The sequence below is a fragment of the Coregonus lavaretus genome (assembly GCF_964263955.1).
Source record: "Coregonus lavaretus genome assembly, chromosome: 25".
NCBI lineage: Eukaryota > Metazoa > Chordata > Actinopteri > Salmoniformes > Salmonidae > Coregonus > Coregonus lavaretus.
In genome coordinates, this window is record NC_140012.1 from 6,944,929 (window position 1) to 6,962,861 (window position 17,933).

The window sequence follows — 17,933 nt, forward strand, 5'->3', positions numbered from 1 at the left end:
TAACACAACAAAATGTGGAATTAGTCACAGGGTATGAATACTTTCTGAAGGCACTCTATATATAGAACTGTGGATAGAGGAAATGTGTGACTCAAACATGGGGGTCACAATACAATTTAGCGAGACAAAAAAGTTGCTTTATATAAGGGGCGTGAACAGTAGGACAATGCCTTATTAATTAACAAACACAAATTACATTTTGGTTAAGGGGCTTGTACATATGACCTTTATGATTCTACTATTTAAAAGCACTTTAGTCTTTTAAAGCCATACTGCTTAATTAGCTATGGTTACATGTGAGGCGTTACAGTTCCGGCCATTTCAAATGTTGAATGTATTGTTTTAATGCAGGATGAGTTGGAAAGGTATCCTGTTTCATCTATCCATCACTGTGACACTATCCTCACTGAGAAATAATTCCCATCCCTTGTTTTACTCGTCTGCCGGAATGCACCTGCAGACACAGACGCATACACAGACAGAGAGATTGAAAAGATAATAGATACTTTTAAGGAAGTAGAAATGTCCCACAGCCATAGATGACTTTTACGTTGTTTACCTCTATGCATCACTACCATCCATTCTCAGTTTCTATATGGATTTAGGCCAAGGTGAGTATGCACGTCAGACTGAAAGCGAGCGCACACACGCAAGAGAGAGAGAGAGAGAGAGAGAGGTGGATGGGAGAGAGTGAGCAGCTGAGAACGAGAGGACAGACTTGTTGGACCGGTTTTGCATAACTTAAGGTGTGACTGAGAGAACAAGGCCATTGTGGTAGGGAGGAGAGGATGGTGGCAGTTCACTGACACAGGCTTAAACTTACTTTGAAACCCACAGTTAAAGGACATTTAAAGGACACACAGAAAAGGTAAGATATAATTTAGATGCTACCTGGTGTATATTTCTACATTGCACATTGTTGAGTATGTAGACATAGACTAGAAGTCACTGGCCACTTTAATAAATGGAACACTAGCCACTTTAATAATGTTTACATAGCTTGCATTACTCATCTCATATGTATATACTGTATTCTATACTATTCTACGGTATCTTAGTCACTTTAATAATGTTTACATAGCTTGCATTACTCATCTCATATGTATATACTGTATTCTATACTATTCTACGGTATCTTAGTCACTTTAATAATGTTTACATAGCTTGCATTACTCATCTCATATGTATATACTGTATTCTATACTATTCTACGGTATCTTAGTCACTTTAATAATGTTTACATAGCTTGCATTACTCATCTCATATGTATATACTGTATTCTATACTATTCTATGGTATCTTAGTCACTTTAATAATGTTTACATATCTTGCATTACTCATCTCATATGTATATACTGTATTCTATACTATTCTACTTTCTCTTAGTCCATGCCGCTCTGACATTGCTCATCCATATATGTATATATTTTTAATTAATTCCTTACTTAGATTTGTGTTTATTGGGTATATGCTGTGAAATTGTTAGATATTACTTGTTAGATGTTATGTATGAAAATGTATGCACTCACTAACAGTAAGTTGCTCTGGATAAGAGCGTCTGCAAAATGACTAAAATGTAAAAAATGTAAATGTTACTGCACTGTCGGAGCTAGAAGCACAAGCATTTCGCTACACCCACAATAACATCTGCTAAATACGTGTATGTGACCAATACAATTTGATTTGAGTACTTTGTGTACAGTAAACTCCTAGAAAAAAAGTGCTATCTAGAACCTTAAAGGGTTCTTTGGCTGTCCCCATAGGATTTATGCTGGGAGGCTCTGTTACAGAGGAGTGTAAATGCTTATTTTAGGCTGGATCAAGTTGTTGAATTGTATTGTATTGTTGTATGTTTTAATTCAGTAATGTATTGATTGTTGCTGCCTTCTTGGCCAGGTCTCCCTTGAAAAAGAGACTCTGGGTCTCAATGGGCTTTTCCTGGTCAAATAAAGGTTAAATAAATAAATAGAAATATGAGAACCCTTTGAAGAACCCTTTTTGGTTCCAGGTAGAACCCTTTTGGGTTCAATGCAGAACCCTTTCCACAGAGGGTTGTACATGGAACCCAAAAGGGTTCTACCTGGAACCAAAAAAGGGTCTACCTGGAACCAAAAAGGGTTCTCCTATGGGGACAGCCGAATAACCCTTTTGGAACCCTTTTTTTCTAAGAGTGTATGTGTGTCTTCGAGAATTAGCAAACAGACCAATAACAAACAATGTCTCGACCTAACGTGACAAAACTATTTATCTGTCTAAATCTGTTGTTCCAATTCTGTCTAAAGTTGTTGAGGAATACATTTGCTTTGTCATTTTAGCCATATAAAGTTGTATAAATGTGAGTTGACGTGTGTTAGTCACAGTAGGCCTACGTAAATATTGATATTTGGACCTCTGCTTATTAAATATTACATTGAATTGTTTTTAAAGTACATTTTTTACTAGATTATCACTGATCAAGATAGTTTGTGCCTTCATTTCAAGACTTCCTTTTGTAACCCTATTATGCACATTTGAGAGGAAGGTGGTGGGTGCCTTTGACTCTGTATGTCATTCATTATTTACCAAGGAGATTAAATATGTCACAGTTCCATATGCATTTACTGAAGGGCGTTTCCCATGGTGTTGAATCAATGGTTGTTATTAGCAACAGTCATGAACTAAGTCTTAGGAACAACATTTTTTTTGCCTTAATCATATTCATGACAGTGGCAGGCCTTTGTTGCAAGTGAGGATATTGACCTCACTGACTGTAGCTTCATTTGTGTTTTATCCGCTGGATTCCAACCATGAAGTCAAATGACAAAGTTGCTTTACAAAAACTATCCCTTGAAGGTAGAAAGGTGCATGATACAGTATGAGTGTCCTGGTTTTAAAAAATCTCTCTCTCCTTTTCCTCCAGACTTCCTCCGATAGACCCTGTTCTTCCCCAAAATACCAAAGCAGCGATGATGGACCCCTACGGAATTCCAAGCCCCCCCATTCCACATGCTCCCAACCCCCTGCTTTCCAACCCTCCACCTTACCCAGGAATCAGAGGTATGAAGATGGGAGCCATCTTCTTTGTTTGAGAGCCAATGTTTGTGCATGCTCTGGCAATTTACATGTTTGCCATGTCAATGAAATGCTTTGAACCGAATTGGCTAAAAGGAGGGGAAGAGTTGGGAAGAGAGAGAGGAAGAGAGAGGGGGGGGGAGGGAGGGGAGAAATGAGGCACTGGTAGAGGTATTTAAGGTAAAATAATCTCAGGAATACAGAGATTACATTGTGTGTGTTGGGGGAAGGTGTGTGGGGAGTTAGAGTGGGCAGGAATTCTGAATGCAGGCAATTCCAACTATGGCAATGAATAGAAATGGACGCTAGGAATCTTCTCTTCTGTCCTCAACAGCGAATGGTGTAAACGGCGGGCAACCTCAGCCTGATATTTATTTTCTACGAGCTGAGAGAGAAGTGGTATGTAATAATATTATAATACACTTTACAATTTCAATATTAAATGATTTAATCACAATTTTACTGTAAGGTTAACTCTTTTCTCATGTGTCTGAATTTTAGGGGATCCTTAATCACTGTTTCAATGACATTGAGGTCTTCATGGCAAAGCTACAACAGACTGCAGTGGCTGCCACAGTTTTAAGCCAGAGGAAGAAGAAAAATAGGAAAAGTCGCAAGCAAAGAGCAGAGGGTAAGAGGGATAAGGAATTTGTTTTTGTTTTGTCCTAAGCTACTCACATGAGCAACAATAGGTTTGCTAGCCAAGTGACCTCCTGAACTGGTTCAACTCAGGATGCCTTTCAAAGCTAAAATCAATGATCCTTTCCTGATAATGTATTTTTTCTCTGCCTTGACTATAGAGGACTTGCTTACTGCAAAGGCTTGCCCTCCACCTAAAGAAGAATTCATGGATATCTTCCAAAAATTCAAATACTGCTTCAGTCTACTGGTGAGTAAAGGGAACACTGCCACTACTATGTCTACAAAACAGTTTAGATATTGTGTCCTCATCATATTTATTTCCAGGTTCGTCTCAAGTCTTCCATCTCCAACCCATCCTCAGAAGAGCTGCTCCACCATATGTTCAAACCTCTAGATATGGTGAGTCAACAATGATAACCTTTATACCCATTGCTTATGCTCTGGCTATAAGAGGCCAACAGAGGGAGAAAGCTATGGGGACAACACCTGTTGCTATTGTTGTCAACACAGGATTAGATCTTTATAACTAGAAGGGGGGGGAAACAAAAGTATTATCTTTAAAAATAACTTTTATATGATCATTAGTATCCTTGTCTCAATTATGAAATTAGATAGGTGAGTGATTCTCATATTTAAGGGCTAAATTAGTCAGGATGTTTAGAAATTATGTAGATTTTTACATACCTTTGTTACATACTTACTAGGCTATAGTGTATGTATGCTCTGTCTATTTGTCCATATGTTTGTCCGTATATACTTAATGTGTATTGCTACACATGTACAGTGCCTTCAGAAAATATTCATACTCCTTGACTTATTCCACATTTTGTTGTGTTACAGCCTGAATTCAAAATTGATAAAATAGATTTTTTCTCTCACCCATCTACACACAATACCCCATAATGACAAAGTGAAAACATGTTTTAGACGCTTTTATAGGTTCGGTTTTTCAGACACACTCCCTGTGTATAGCTGACTTTGTGGACTTATAGTAACTCCTGGATAGAAAAGTGTTTTCAATGGAGAATCTCCATTGATAATTATGTTTAGTCCAGGACTAGGCTTAATCTGTGTCTGGGAAAACCGGACCATAGAGTTCATTAGGCCTAGCTTGCTCTTCATTATGAATCTACTGTTGCCAATTCTCCAGTCAATCCATTCTTTCCAATGATCCTATCTAAACTGTGGTCTCTTTCCTGTGTGGCCCCAGCTGGTGAGGATTACTGGGGGCCCTGCTCTAGGGGCCTCAGTGATCAGCCCTGCCCTGACCAACTCAGCCATATCCCTACTTCAAGACAACCTGTCTGAAGAGGAGAGGCAGCTATGGACGGCCCTTGGGCCCCACTGGACACTCCCACGGTCAGTACTAACAAGTGCTTTGTGCCTCATGGACCCCTATGAACCCTTATGATGAATAAACCCTTGGCTATTGAGTGTGGCAGTCTATAGTCTCACGTGATAGACCTGTATGGCTCTCTTTACTGACACCGCCGCAGGCATGACATGATGAGACAGCATGACATGCCAATGTCAATATTTAGTCAGCCAGTAACACGTGCCACTGAAATAGTACTGTGGAGAGAGATGACCTAATTCCTTTGGCTCATCTCAGCCAAGTTCTAGGCTATGTCTACACTGGTTATAATATTCGTTATAATATTTGTTTTTTAAAGGTCAAAGATCATTACTTATGTAACCGGTGTGAAATGGCTAGCTGGTTAGCGGTGTGCGCTAGTAGCATTTCAATCGGTGACGTCACTCGCTCTGAGACCTTGAAGTAGTTGTTTCCCTTGCGCTGCAAGGGCCGTGGCTTTTGTGGAGCGATGGGTAACGGTGCTTCGAGGGTGACTGTTGTCGATGTGTGCAGAGGGTCCCTGGTTCAAGCCCAGGTAGGGGCGAGGAGAGGGACGGAAGCAACACTGTTACAATTACTCTCTCTCTCTCCTCTAAGTTCCCAGCTCAGAGGGCCCGTGGCCCCGTACACACCTGTGTTCCTGGACGGGTGGAAGCCAGAGGCCTCCAGGGCAGATGGGCAGGTTTGGGAGGATCCGGTCGAGTCACAACACAAACATGAAGCCTTGCGGGAAAAACAACAGGTATGGAATATGAGATGTACATCCATGTCAATCATGTACATTGAGGAGTTCACAAAGTGAGTAACATCATATGAATTTGCTCTGTACTGTCCTGACATCATCCTCCCCCCCCCCCCCCCCCCTACCGTCCCCCCTCTTTGCTAATTCAGCTGCAGCCTACTCAGCCAGTTGGACCTCCAGTCACCCCTATGAGCGATGAAGCGTACGTATTGAAGTCACCTTTGGATTAAAAACAAAACTATTTCTTCGTATTGTTGACTTTTATTTTGTAGTAATATCAATCATCCACTCCGTCCCTCTCAGGGATAGCAGTGTCCTACCCCCTGAGGGAGAGAGGATGTACAGCTGCAGCTATGACTTTGTGGCCCGCAACAACAGTGAGCTGTCAGTGCAACAGGGAGATACACTGGAGGTAAACATCTGAAAAGTCATTAAGTGACATTACGTAACATTACACAACAGAACTATTCAGGAACATTCTTGAAAAACACACGCCTGGCAGCTAGTCTCTGTGCCACGCTTCTAGGGCTCTCTTTTAATGGTAAGGCACATGGCTGATAAAGACAAAATCTGGTATACAATCCGGTAATATTGGTGTACTGTACAAAATCCATCTCTAGAAGAAATGTCTCCTCAATCAAGCATTATTGTTTAATCAGGGTGTGACGCCAGAGTTAAAAAACCTAGTAAACAAATATTGGTGCACAGGTACACTTTGTCCTTGCCAGATTCTGGGCATACTGTACATACATACGGGTTGTTACCTTGGCAACAACTATCACTGCTAGAAATAGAAAATTGTGAGTTGTGCAATACCACACGATTAAATCTATCACTTGTTTCATTCTTCCTTAATTATTCTCTGTATAAACATTGGCTCCTCTCCTTTTCTGTGTCAGGTGGTGGAGTCGTCCAAACGCTGGTGGAAGTGTCGTAATCGCTTCAACGAGGTCGGCTTTGTCCCCTTCAACATCCTGGAGCCAGTGTCTCACATAGAAAGCCCTGTGACCATGAGACCACCCAAGGTAACACACCAATGTAACACACACATGCACACACACACCCCAATCCATGCCCATTCCTTTACTCACACCCACATACAGGTACTGCTTTTCCTTTCATTGATTCAATATTCCTTATCAATGTTGTTCACTCTCTTTCCTTTCCCCTCTGCTCCGGTCCAGCCTCCAGTCTCGCCTGCCCTGACCAAGACTCACACTCCTCCCAGCCCTCCTGCCTGGAATCCTAGCTCCTTGACCCCTCGCCCCTCAGCCCACCACCGCCCTCGCCCACTATCATACAACCAATCCATTCCAGCCGGAGATGACACAGACAAAGGTATCACACTATACTGAGAGGCTTTATATTTCTGCACTGTGTGTCAGAGGAGCAGCTCAGGCGCTGCACTATACAGAGACGCTTTCTGTCTTTTCTCTGTTGTGTGAATGTGTATGTGTGTCTGTGTGCACACGCAAGTGTGTGTGTGAGGGAGGCTCCAGAGAGGGGGGAAAGTGGTTGTCTGTTTGCACTGTGTGTGAATGACATAAAAACAGGAGAGAACGACAGACAGTGCTTTCAGGTCTTATGGCTGCTCTGTTTTAGTAAGATCAACCAGATAGAGATAGACAACCTACTGTAGATAACACTATAACACATCGTAAAAACTCTCCCTCTCCTCAGTCATGATGGTGAACGACAAGCTGCTCCAGAGACTGACCAATGGGAAGGCCAGCCTGAACAAGCCCCTGGTCATCCCTCGCTCCTCAGACACCTTGGTCCCCCTGGACTACCGCTCACCCCCCGAGGAGGTGGAGGAGTGGCTCAGGGGGAAGGGCTTCAGTGAGATGTGAGTTTGACGTGACCCCCTCTAACCCTAAACTCCGTACTCATCCCATTCCAATCAGGGACCTATTCTGGTCATGGGGACTTTGTGGACTTATAGTAACTCCAGGATTTACAGTTGAATTTGGAAGTTTACATACACCTTAGTCAAATACATTTAAACTCAGTTTTTCACAATTCCTGACATTTAATCCTAGTAGAAATTCACTGTTTTAGGTCAGTTAGGATCACCACTTTATTTTAAGAATGTGAAATGTCAGAATAATAGTAGAGAGAATGATTTATTTCAGCTTTTATTTCTTTCATCACATTCCCAGTGGGTCAGAAGTTTACATACACTCAATTAGTATTTGGTAGCATTGCCTTTAAATTGTTTAACTTGGGTCAAACATTTCGGGTAGCCTTCCACAAGCTTCCCACAATAAGTTGGGTGAATTTTGGCCCATTCCTCCTGACAGAGCTGGTGTAACGGAGTCAGGTTTGTAGGCCTCCTTGCTCGCACACGCTATTTCAGTTCTGCCCACACATTTTCTATAGGATTGAGGTCAGGGCTTTGTGATGGCCACTCCAATACCTTGACTTTGTTGTCCTTAAGCCATTTTGCCACAACTTTGGAAGTATGCTTGGGGTCATTGTCCATTTGGAAGACTCATTTGCGACCAAGCTTTAACTTCCTGACTGATGTCTTGAGATGTTGCTTCAATATATCCACATAATTTTCCTTCCTCATGATGCCATCTATTTTGTGAAGTGCACCAGTCCCTCCTGCAGCAAAGCCCCCCCACAGCATGATGCTGCCACCCACATGCTTCACGGTTGGGATGGTGTTCTTTGGCTTGCAAGCCACCCCCCTTTTTCCTCCAAACATAACGATGGTCATTATGGCCAAACAGTTCTATTTTTGTTTCATCAGACCAGAGGACATTTCTCCAAAAAGTATGATCTTTGTCTCCATGTGCAGTTGCAAACCGTAGTCTGGCTTTTTTATGGCGGTTTTGGAGCAGTAGCTTCTTCCTTGCTGAGCAGCCTTTCAGGTTATGTCGATATAGGACTCGTTATACTGTGGATATAGATACTTTTGTACCTGTTTCCTCCAGCATCTTCACAAGGTCCTTTGCTGTTGTTCTGGGATTGATTTGCACTTTTTGCACCAAAGTACATTCATATCTAGGAGACAGAACGCGTCTCCTTCCTGAGCGGTATGATGGCTGCGTGGTCCCATGGTGTTTATACTTGCGTACTATTGTTTGTACAGATGAACGTGGTACCTTCAGGCGTTTGGAAATTGCTCCCAAGGATGAACCAGACTTGTGGGGGTCTACAATTCTTTTTCTGAGGTCTTGGCTGATTTCTTTAGATTTTCCCATGATGTCAAGCAAAGAGGCACTGAATTTGAAGATAGGCCTTGAAATTCATCCACAGGTACACCTCCAATTGACTCAAATTATTTCAATTAGCATATCAGAAGCTTCTAAAGCCATGACATAATTTTCTGGAATTTTCCAAGCTGTTTAAAGCCACCGTCAACTTAGTGTATGTAAACTTTTGACCCACTGGAATTGTGATACAGTGAGTTATAATTGAAATAATCTGTCTGTAAAAAATTGTTGGAAAATTTACTAGATGTCCTAACCGACTTGCCAAAACTATAGTTTAACAAGACATTTGTGGAGTGGTTGAAAAACACGTTTTAATGACTCCAACCTAAGTGTATGTAAACTTCAGACTTTAACTGTAGTTACATGCATTGCTTATTGATCAGTTCAAAGGCATTTGTCGCAATATACCGATATTCATTTACTTTCTACCGAATCAATTGTAATTGGTTGAACCTGAAACAGTCCTCAAGACCTGGATTGAGTAACCCTGTCACTCAATAGATCTTTCTAGTTCATACACAGAGATGACTCAGTTGTTAACGGATGATTGAATAGGATAGATAAACGAAGGGTAGTGACTGACTACCTGTGTGTGTCTCCCCCCTCAGGACGGTGACGTTACTTGGAAAGCTGACAGGAGCCCTGCTCTTCTCTCTGAACAAGGAGGACCTACGAGAAGTCCTACCAGACGAGGGCGCCAGAGTGTACAGCCAGCTCACTGTGCAGAAAGCACTGTTGGAGGTACTGATCAACCTATTCTGCACATTATTATACACTACATGGCCAAAAGTATGTGGACACCTGCTCGTCGAACATCTCATTCCAAAATCATGGGCATTAATATGGAGTTGGTCCCCCCTTTGCTGCTACAACAGCCTCCACTCTTCTGGGAAGGCTTTCCACTAGATGTTGGAACATTGCTGCGGGGACTTGCATCCATTCAGCCACAATATCATTAGTGAGGTCGAGCACTGATTTTGGGCGATTAAGCCTGGCTCGCAGTCGAAGTTCCAATTCATCCCAAAGGTGTTCGATGGGGTTGAGATCAGGGCTCTGTGCAGGCCAGTCAAGTTCTTCCACACCGATCTCGACAAACCATTTCTGTATAGACCTCGCTTTGTGCACGGGGGCATTGTCATGCTGAAACAGGAAAGGGCCTTCCCCAAACTGTTACCACAAAGTTGGAAGCACGGAATTGTCTAGAATGTCATTGTAAGCTGTAGCGTTAAGATTTCCCTTCACTGGAACTAAGGGGCCTAGCCCAAACCATGAAAAAGCCCCAGACCATTATTTACAGTTGGCACTATGCATTCGGGCAGGTAGCATTTTCTCCTGGCATCCGCCAAACCCAGATTAGTCCGTTGGACTGCCAGATGGTGAAGCATGATTCATCACTCCAGAGTCCAATGTCGGTGAGCTTTTCACCACTCCAGCCGACGCTTGGCATGGTGAGCTTAAGCTTGTGTGCGGCTGCTCGTCCATGGAAACCCATTTCATGAAGCTCTCAACGAACAGTTATTGTGCTGAAGTTGCTTCCAGAGGCAGTTTGGAACTCGGTGCTTCAGCACTCGGCGGTCCCGTTCTGTGAGCTTGTGTGGCCTACCACTTCACGGCTCATGTTGCTCCTAGAAGTTTCCACTTCATAATAACAGCACTTAGAGTTGACTGGTGCAGCTCTAGCAGGGTAGAAATGTGAAAAACTGACTTTTTGGAAAGGTGGCCTCCTATGACGGTTCCACGTTGAATGTCACTGAGCTCTTCAGTAAAGCCATTCTACTGCCAATGTTTGTCTATGGAGATTGCATGGCTGTGTGCTCGATTTTATACATCTGTTAGCAAAGGGTGTGGCTGAAATAGACAAATCCACTAATTTGAAGGGGTGTCCACATACTTTAGTGTAGGGTCATATAAGTGGGAATTATTTTAGTAGGCAACCTCTGATGAGTGCCATATAGATCTTCTACAATTACTAATTCTATGATGATTGCAGTGTGCCTCAGCATTATCTTATGTATAAAACTAATACAAAATAATATATTTTCCAAGTTTTACTCCAGCTGCACACAGTTCTGAGTTTTAAATCCATAATGTCCCTGTTGTGTCATCTTTCCATGTTTTGACCTACCATAATTTGTACCTGATTGAAATGCTGTTTTTCCAGGACGCCAAGAAGGCCACAGAGCTGGAGGCAGTGATGGAAAAGCAGAAGATGAAGGTGGATCTGAAACTGGAGAGTAGCACACTGTAAGACCCAAGTGTCAGATATCATGTATCACTCCCCTAAAAAGGAAAAGACTCATGCTTAAAAGAGAACAACCCCTGCACACATACATGCACGCACACACACAATTACAAAGACTGTCTTGATTCTATCCATGAAAAGACATTCACTGACGGATGTAACATTATGCCGATATGAATTTTATGTAATTGGTTGCTCTTCAAGTCAGACTGTCCAGTCTTGAATCAAGGCTTTGCCTTTTGTTGTAAATGCTTGCTTTTAAGTTAAACTTTTTATGAGCAATTGTCCTCTGTTAAGACAATGTACATCCATTATCTTGGCTGTACTCTGGAATATTCTCTCCTTTCTATGTTGACTTGACTGAATCAATTGTACCATGTCCCCCTGCTATTTGCAGACCAACTTAAATTAATGTATACTTGTCTTGATTCTGTCCATTCTTTATACACTCACAATATATTAGACAAGAAAGCCTTTTCTTCTAATAGAACTTCAGTTTTACACAGATCTTAGGTAAATACATGAAAATGGGGATTTTTATTCAGGCTTCAAGAGAAAATCATCTTCCAGGAAATAATACAAACAGACCAGACAAAGTCTACAGACGGCACACATTAGGAAAAGCAATGCATCATTTATATATGTTTGCATCCAACTTCAAGTGACTGACTTTAACCAAAAAAGAAAGAACATTTACAAACTGTTGAATCAGCATCAAAATATTGGAAAGTGAAATGGACATAAGCACCTACTGTGCTTAAGACAATGTTCCCAGCACAAAGTGTCGTAGGCCAAAAACAGGGTAACGTAGCTGACTACCAGGGCAACATAGCGGACTACCAATGCAACGTAGCGGACTACCAAGGCCACGTAGCGGACTACCAGGGTAACGTAGCGGACTACCAGGGCCACGTAGCGGACTACCAGGGTAACGTAGGGGACTACCAGGGTAACGTAGCGGACTACCAGGGTAACGTAGCGGACTACCAGGGTAACGTAGGGGACTACCAGGGCCACGTAGCGGACTACCAGGGCCACGTAGCGGACTACCAGGGTAACGTAGGGGACTACCAGGGTAACGTAGGGGACTACCAGGGTAACGTAGCCAACTTCTAGGGTCACATACAGTAAGAAGCCTGGAACAGTCATTTTCAATCCAAAACAGCATTTACTACTCAAAACATTGGAGAGGCATGCAAAGTCCATGTCTACACACATATGCAGACTTGACCGCTCGCATGCCAAGACTATGATAATAAGGGTTAATATTTGTATTCAACATGAAAACTTGGAACAAACTTGTACAATTCTATGGAGAGAAAAAAAAAAAACTAGCCACCGTTCGTGAACACAAAGGACAATAAAATCTAAAACGTATGAAAATCTTGTCCGTATTAGTCATCATGACATTAAATTGAACTGCTACAATCTCTCCAGCGATAAACATCCTCAGTCAGTATAAACCACAGATATAGAAGCAGAGGGTATTTCACAAGCTGACAGAAATGAGGTCACTGATATTCACAACTGACCAAATTCCCTTTGATTTCCAAATGTCCTGATCCAGTCAAAAAATAACAATATGGGTTAGTTTATCAATCTTAGGCCAGATATGTGCAGAAGAGATTCTATGATTACTGGTATATTACATATTTAGTGCAACATCAAATGGCAAATTGATGCAACCAGCGTTGTGAAATAGCCTCTAGGAAGGGAAGAAAGCCTTGCAGGGAGAAGCCAATCCAAGACAGTCTGCTGGGTCGTGTTTATTAGGGCAATAACTGAAAACATTTAGCAATGTTTTTACAGGAAATAAAAAATTTAGGTTTTTTATTGGACAAGTCCAGGTGACCCCTCCCTGTTTCAGTCCGGTTTCTTCCATTTGGTGCCTAATGAACATCACCCAGGACAGTACGCAGGAGGTATGATTATGCAAAGTATCTCAATCACACATAGCAATTCTGACAGTTTAAAACTAACAGCATCATAAAACACAGCAATATGGAAATGCTCTATTCTTTAAGTTTATGGTCAATGGTCATTCATTTATTGTTTCTCTAGCTTCGGCTACTGATTCCTCCAGGAAATTAATATTTAGGACAGTTTTATATAATATATATAATCATATGTATGTAATCAACAGCAATCACATCTAACATACACTGGCAGGACTTTATGTACCCCCACGCCCAATGTTCAACAACCCCCCACACCCTTATCCCAAGATATATTTGAACGCTTGAAACTAAAATATATATATATGCATGTACGATATACAGGTAAGTGACAAAATAAAGGAAACACCAACATAACGTGTCTTTGTAGGGCGTTGGGCCAACACGAACCAGAACAGCTTCAATGCACCTTGGCATAGATTCTACAAGTGTCTGGAACTCTATTGGAGGGATGCGACACCATTCTTCCATTAGAAATTCCATGATTTTATGTTTTATTGATGGTGGTGGAAAACACAGTCTCAAATGCCGCTCCAGAATCTCCCATAAGTGTTCAATTGGGTTGAGATCTGGAGACAGACGGCCATGGCATATGGTTTAAACATCGTTTTCATGCTCATCAAACCATTCAGTGACCACTCCGTGCCCTGTGGATGGGGGCATTGTTATCCTATGGGAGCATAGCCATGGTAGCCAAAATAATGGCCTGCCCAGCATTTTTATACATGACCCTAAGCATGATGGGATGTTAATTGCTTAATTAACTCAGGAACCACACGTGTGGAGGCACCTGCTTTCAGTATACTTTGTTTCCCTCATTTACTCAAGTGTTTCCATTATTTTGGCAGTTACCTGTATATACTTCTGTGGTCATATAAGCGCTATGTATTTGGGACAGTGGGTTGGCTGGAATATCGGTCAAAGCAAAACATCTCTGGACAATTCTGATAAGGGAATGGAGGGAGGATTCATACAAGGAGAGTTCAAATAGATGTATGGACAGATATGAAAGAGAGAGACAAAAGGAGGTTGTGTGTTAAGGATGGAGACAGCGAGAGAGGTCAAAGGTCTCTATCCCTGTCCTCAACCCGGCGGGAGTCTGTCCTCCCGTTCTGATCCCTGCTGTCCTGCCGCCGCTCCGAGGATCCCCTCTTCCTGCTTCGCTCCCGTGAACGGTCTCTGGAGGAGCGCTCTCGATCCCTGGATGACCTGGAAACGTAAACACGGTCTTGTTACACACAAATCTGTGTATGTGTGTTTGTCATGTGTATTTATTATGAAAATAAGCTTTATGATTAAGTGCGCACTTGTTTAAGTAATGAGATGGAACGTGTGTGTGTGTGTGTGTGTGTGTGTGTGTACTCCTACTTGTGTCTGGAGCTGGGCTCGTGGCTGTGGCGGCAGCCCTTGCTGCGGGACCGGCTGCGGTGGCGTCTCCTCCTCTCCCGGTCCCTGGAGCGAGAGCGGGAGGAACGCCGCCTCTCCCGAGACGAGGAACGCGAACGCCGTCTCCTACGGTCGCGAGAGCTGGACCTGCAGCACGGACACAGAGAAGTGTTTTATACAGCAATAAACTAGGAGATAGTGTATTCAATAGGGTTCATATGGCAGTAGATGGCTGGTGGCCTATACTAACCTTCTATGTTCCCTGCTCCTTTCCCTGCTCCGTGATTTGGTCCTATAAAGTGACAGAAAACAATTGATAAGATGCCACAGTGAAGATATCTGCATTTGTCTCCACATACAGTACACGGATCGATTATATTTTCCAAGTAGTGCTGCCATCACCACAGACATGTTTATCAAATTTGCCTACATCAATTTCATTATTTTGGAAAAGTTAAGACCTGTACCCACCTCTTCTTCATCCTCTCCTCCTTCTCTCTCTCCTCTCTCCTCTTCAGACGATCCTGGTTCCTCTTCTCCTGCTTTTCAAGGACGGTTTTCTGATAGAAAATGGTGAGCATTGACATTAGCCTCAGTGTTTAGCATAGACAGTAGCCTCAGTGTTTAGCATAGACAGTAGCCTCAGTGTTCAGCATAGACAGTAGCCTCAGTGTTCAGCATAGACAGTAGCCTCAGTGTTCAGCATAGACAGTAGCCTCAGTGTTTAGCATAGACAGTAGCCTCAGTGTTTAGCATAGACAGTAGCCTCGGTGTTCAGCATAGACAGTAGCCTCAGTGTTCAGCATAGACAGTAGCCTCAGTGTTCAGCATAGACAGTAGCCTCAGTGTTTAGCATAGACAGTAGCCTCAGTGTTTAGCATAGACAGTAGCCTCGGTGTTCAGCATAGACAGTAGCCTCAGTGTTCAGCATAGACAGTAGCCTCAGTGTTTACATTAAAATGTGTTCTCATGTTAATTCATTCTAATGTCAAAAAGAATGTCCTTGCTGCAAAATTAATCCCAAAAGGGAGATGTTTGCAGTGCTTTAATCCCAAACAATGTCCCTGTATAATCCTCAAAAGGGGAAAGCAGTCAAAAATCCCCTTTTGAGGATTATACATCCACATCTCGCTACGTGTATTAAGTAAGCTATGTGGTCTGAGGTGGTTCAGAGCATACCTTCAGGGCTTCCAGTTTCTCCCTGATCTGGATGAAGCCCAGGTGCAGCTTCCCACCAAAGTGGTCGGCCAGGCGACGGTCGTTGTCGTGGAGACCCAGGTAGGCCGAGCACACCTCGCAGACACGAAGCTTCTGCTGCTGGAAACTGGAGGCAGGCATGGAGTTTCTGTACTCCTCCTGAGAAGGTGAAAACCGAAGAGATGGAGAAAGAGATTGAGTCAGGATAGGAAAGAAGGGGGTCGAGTTCAGTGTGGTGAAAAACAGGACGGTTCCACCTAACCTTGTCCAATAAGAACAAACATTTAATTTTCCATTGCAAAATGTTTTTGCTACGTTGTGCCCTACTGAACACGCCCAGGTCTACATTCCGGGCTAGTTTTTTGAGCGCGTCACTTCTCTCCGTGCTGCTGTGCTGTTTGTTGCTGCTTGGCTACCTGCCAAACTTGTTGTTAATCAATCTTCATTTAACACATTTTACCAACGTCTTAGTTATTGCAGTCGTTGTACTAATAATATACAGGAAAACTTTCGCCTTCTGGTGAAGATAGCCTTGCTGCAATCTCAGCTTCTGATGAATTCGTTAGGCAAGGGCAATGTAATTGTAGGAAAGGATGAAACAGCGTCTGTGCCACCAGTAAGTACAGATAGTAGTATAAATCCCCCCGCACAGTCCCCGTAGCCGGACAATTTTCTCAAGGCTTCTGGAAAGAAATGCTGTCTGCATTCTCAACCGGTGTCGCTCATTCAGCCGACAGAAACTTTCAACCGGTTCTCCCCATTAAGCAACGAGTCGGAGTCAGAGGCCGAGCCTTATCAGGTCTCTCCTTCACCCGTTACGGGGTCTGAGCCACCGAAGCCTCCCACCATTAGCTTTGACTAATTGAAAACCCTAGTCATTGGCGACTCCATTACCCGCAATATTAGACTTTAAAATAATCATAAACTGTTTACCAGGGGGCAGGGCTACCGACATAAAGGCTAATCTGAAGATGGTGCTGGCTAAGGCAAAAACTGGCGAGTGTAGCGAGTATAGGGATATTGTTATCCACGTCGGCACCAACGATGTTAGGATGAAACAGTCAGAGGTCACCAAGAGCAACATAGCTTCAGCGTGTAAATTAGCTAGAACGATGTGTCTGCATTGAGTAATTGTCTCTGGCCCCTTCCCAGTTAGGGCGAGTGATGAGCTCTACAGCAGTCTCACAACTCAATCGCTGGTTGAAAACGGTTTTCTGCCCCTCCCAAAAAATAGAATTTGTAGATAATTGGCCCTCTTTCTGGGACTCACCCACAAACAGGACCAAGCCTGGCCTGCTGATGAGTGACGGACTCCATCCTAGCTGGAGGGGTGCTCTCATCTTATCTATCAACATAGACAGGGCTCTAAATCCTCTAGCTCCACAATGAGATAGGGTGCAGGCCAGGCAGCTGCCAGCTTAGTGGAGTCTGCCACTAGCACAGTCAGTGTAGTCAGCTCAGCTATCCCCATTGAGACCGTGTCTGTGCCTCGATCTAGGTTGAACAAAACTAAACATGGCGTTGTTCGCCTTAGCAATCTCACCGGAATAAAGACCTCCTCCATTCCTGTCATTATTGAAAGAGATCTCTCACATCTCAAAATAGGGCTACTTAATGTTAGATCCCTCACTTCCAAGGCAGTTATGGTCAATCAACTAATCACTGATCATAATCTTGATGTGATTGGCCTGACAAACATGGCTTAAGCCTGATGAATTTACTGTGTTAAACGAGGCCTCTCCTCCTGGTTACACTAGTGACCATATCCCCCGTGCATCCCGAAAAGGCGGAGATGTTGCTAACATTTACGATAGCAAATGTGAATTTACCCCCCCCCCCCCCCCCCAAAAAATACTGCGTTTTCATCTTTTGAGCTTCTAGTCATGACATCTATGCAGCCTACTCAATCCCTTTTATAGCTACTGTTTACAGGCCTCCTGGGCCGTATAAAGTGTTCCTCACTGAGTTCCCTGAATTCCTATCGGACCTTGTAGTCATGGCAGATAATATTCACATTTTTGGTGACTTTAATATTCACATGGAAAAGTCCACAGACCCACTCCAAAAGGCTTACGGAGCGATCATCGACTCAGTGGGTTTTGTCCAACATGTCTCCGGACCTACTCATTGCCACAGTCATACC

The 17,933-nt window shown here is 43.0% G+C and overlaps 2 protein-coding genes across 3 annotated transcripts in view; one reads left to right on the top strand and one right to left on the bottom strand.

The window, feature by feature from the left end:
• The first annotated feature begins 768 nt into the window (after positions 1-768).
• LOC311100952 (epidermal growth factor receptor kinase substrate 8-like protein 1) lies at positions 769-11,678 on the top strand. The gene is made up of 15 exons (XM_084141935.1): positions 769-868; positions 2,900-3,036; positions 3,386-3,450; positions 3,553-3,682; positions 3,852-3,940; positions 4,018-4,092; positions 4,904-5,052; positions 5,645-5,789; positions 5,939-5,991; positions 6,093-6,201; positions 6,689-6,814; positions 6,974-7,127; positions 7,470-7,635; positions 9,619-9,751; positions 11,172-11,678. Exons 2-15 carry the CDS (start codon positions 2,946-2,948, stop codon positions 11,256-11,258), a joined length of 1,572 nt encoding a protein of 523 aa, XP_083998061.1. The 5' UTR covers positions 769-868; positions 2,900-2,945; the 3' UTR covers positions 11,259-11,678.
• Positions 11,679-11,770: 92 nt separating this feature from the next.
• LOC311100955 (putative RNA-binding protein Luc7-like 1) overlaps positions 11,771-17,933 on the bottom strand; it is a 28,775-nt gene continuing 22,612 nt past the window's right edge. For both annotated transcript variants that reach the window (XM_084141937.1, XM_084141938.1), the window contains 5 exons: positions 15,773-15,949; positions 15,065-15,153; positions 14,844-14,885; positions 14,576-14,740; positions 11,771-14,416 (listed from right to left, as the gene is read on the bottom strand). In XM_084141937.1, the coding sequence (XP_083998063.1) occupies positions 14,269-14,416; positions 14,576-14,740; positions 14,844-14,885; positions 15,065-15,153; positions 15,773-15,949 (621 nt within the window). In that variant the 3' untranslated portion in view covers positions 11,771-14,268. The remainder of the gene's footprint in view (positions 14,417-14,575; positions 14,741-14,843; positions 14,886-15,064; positions 15,154-15,772; positions 15,950-17,933) is intronic.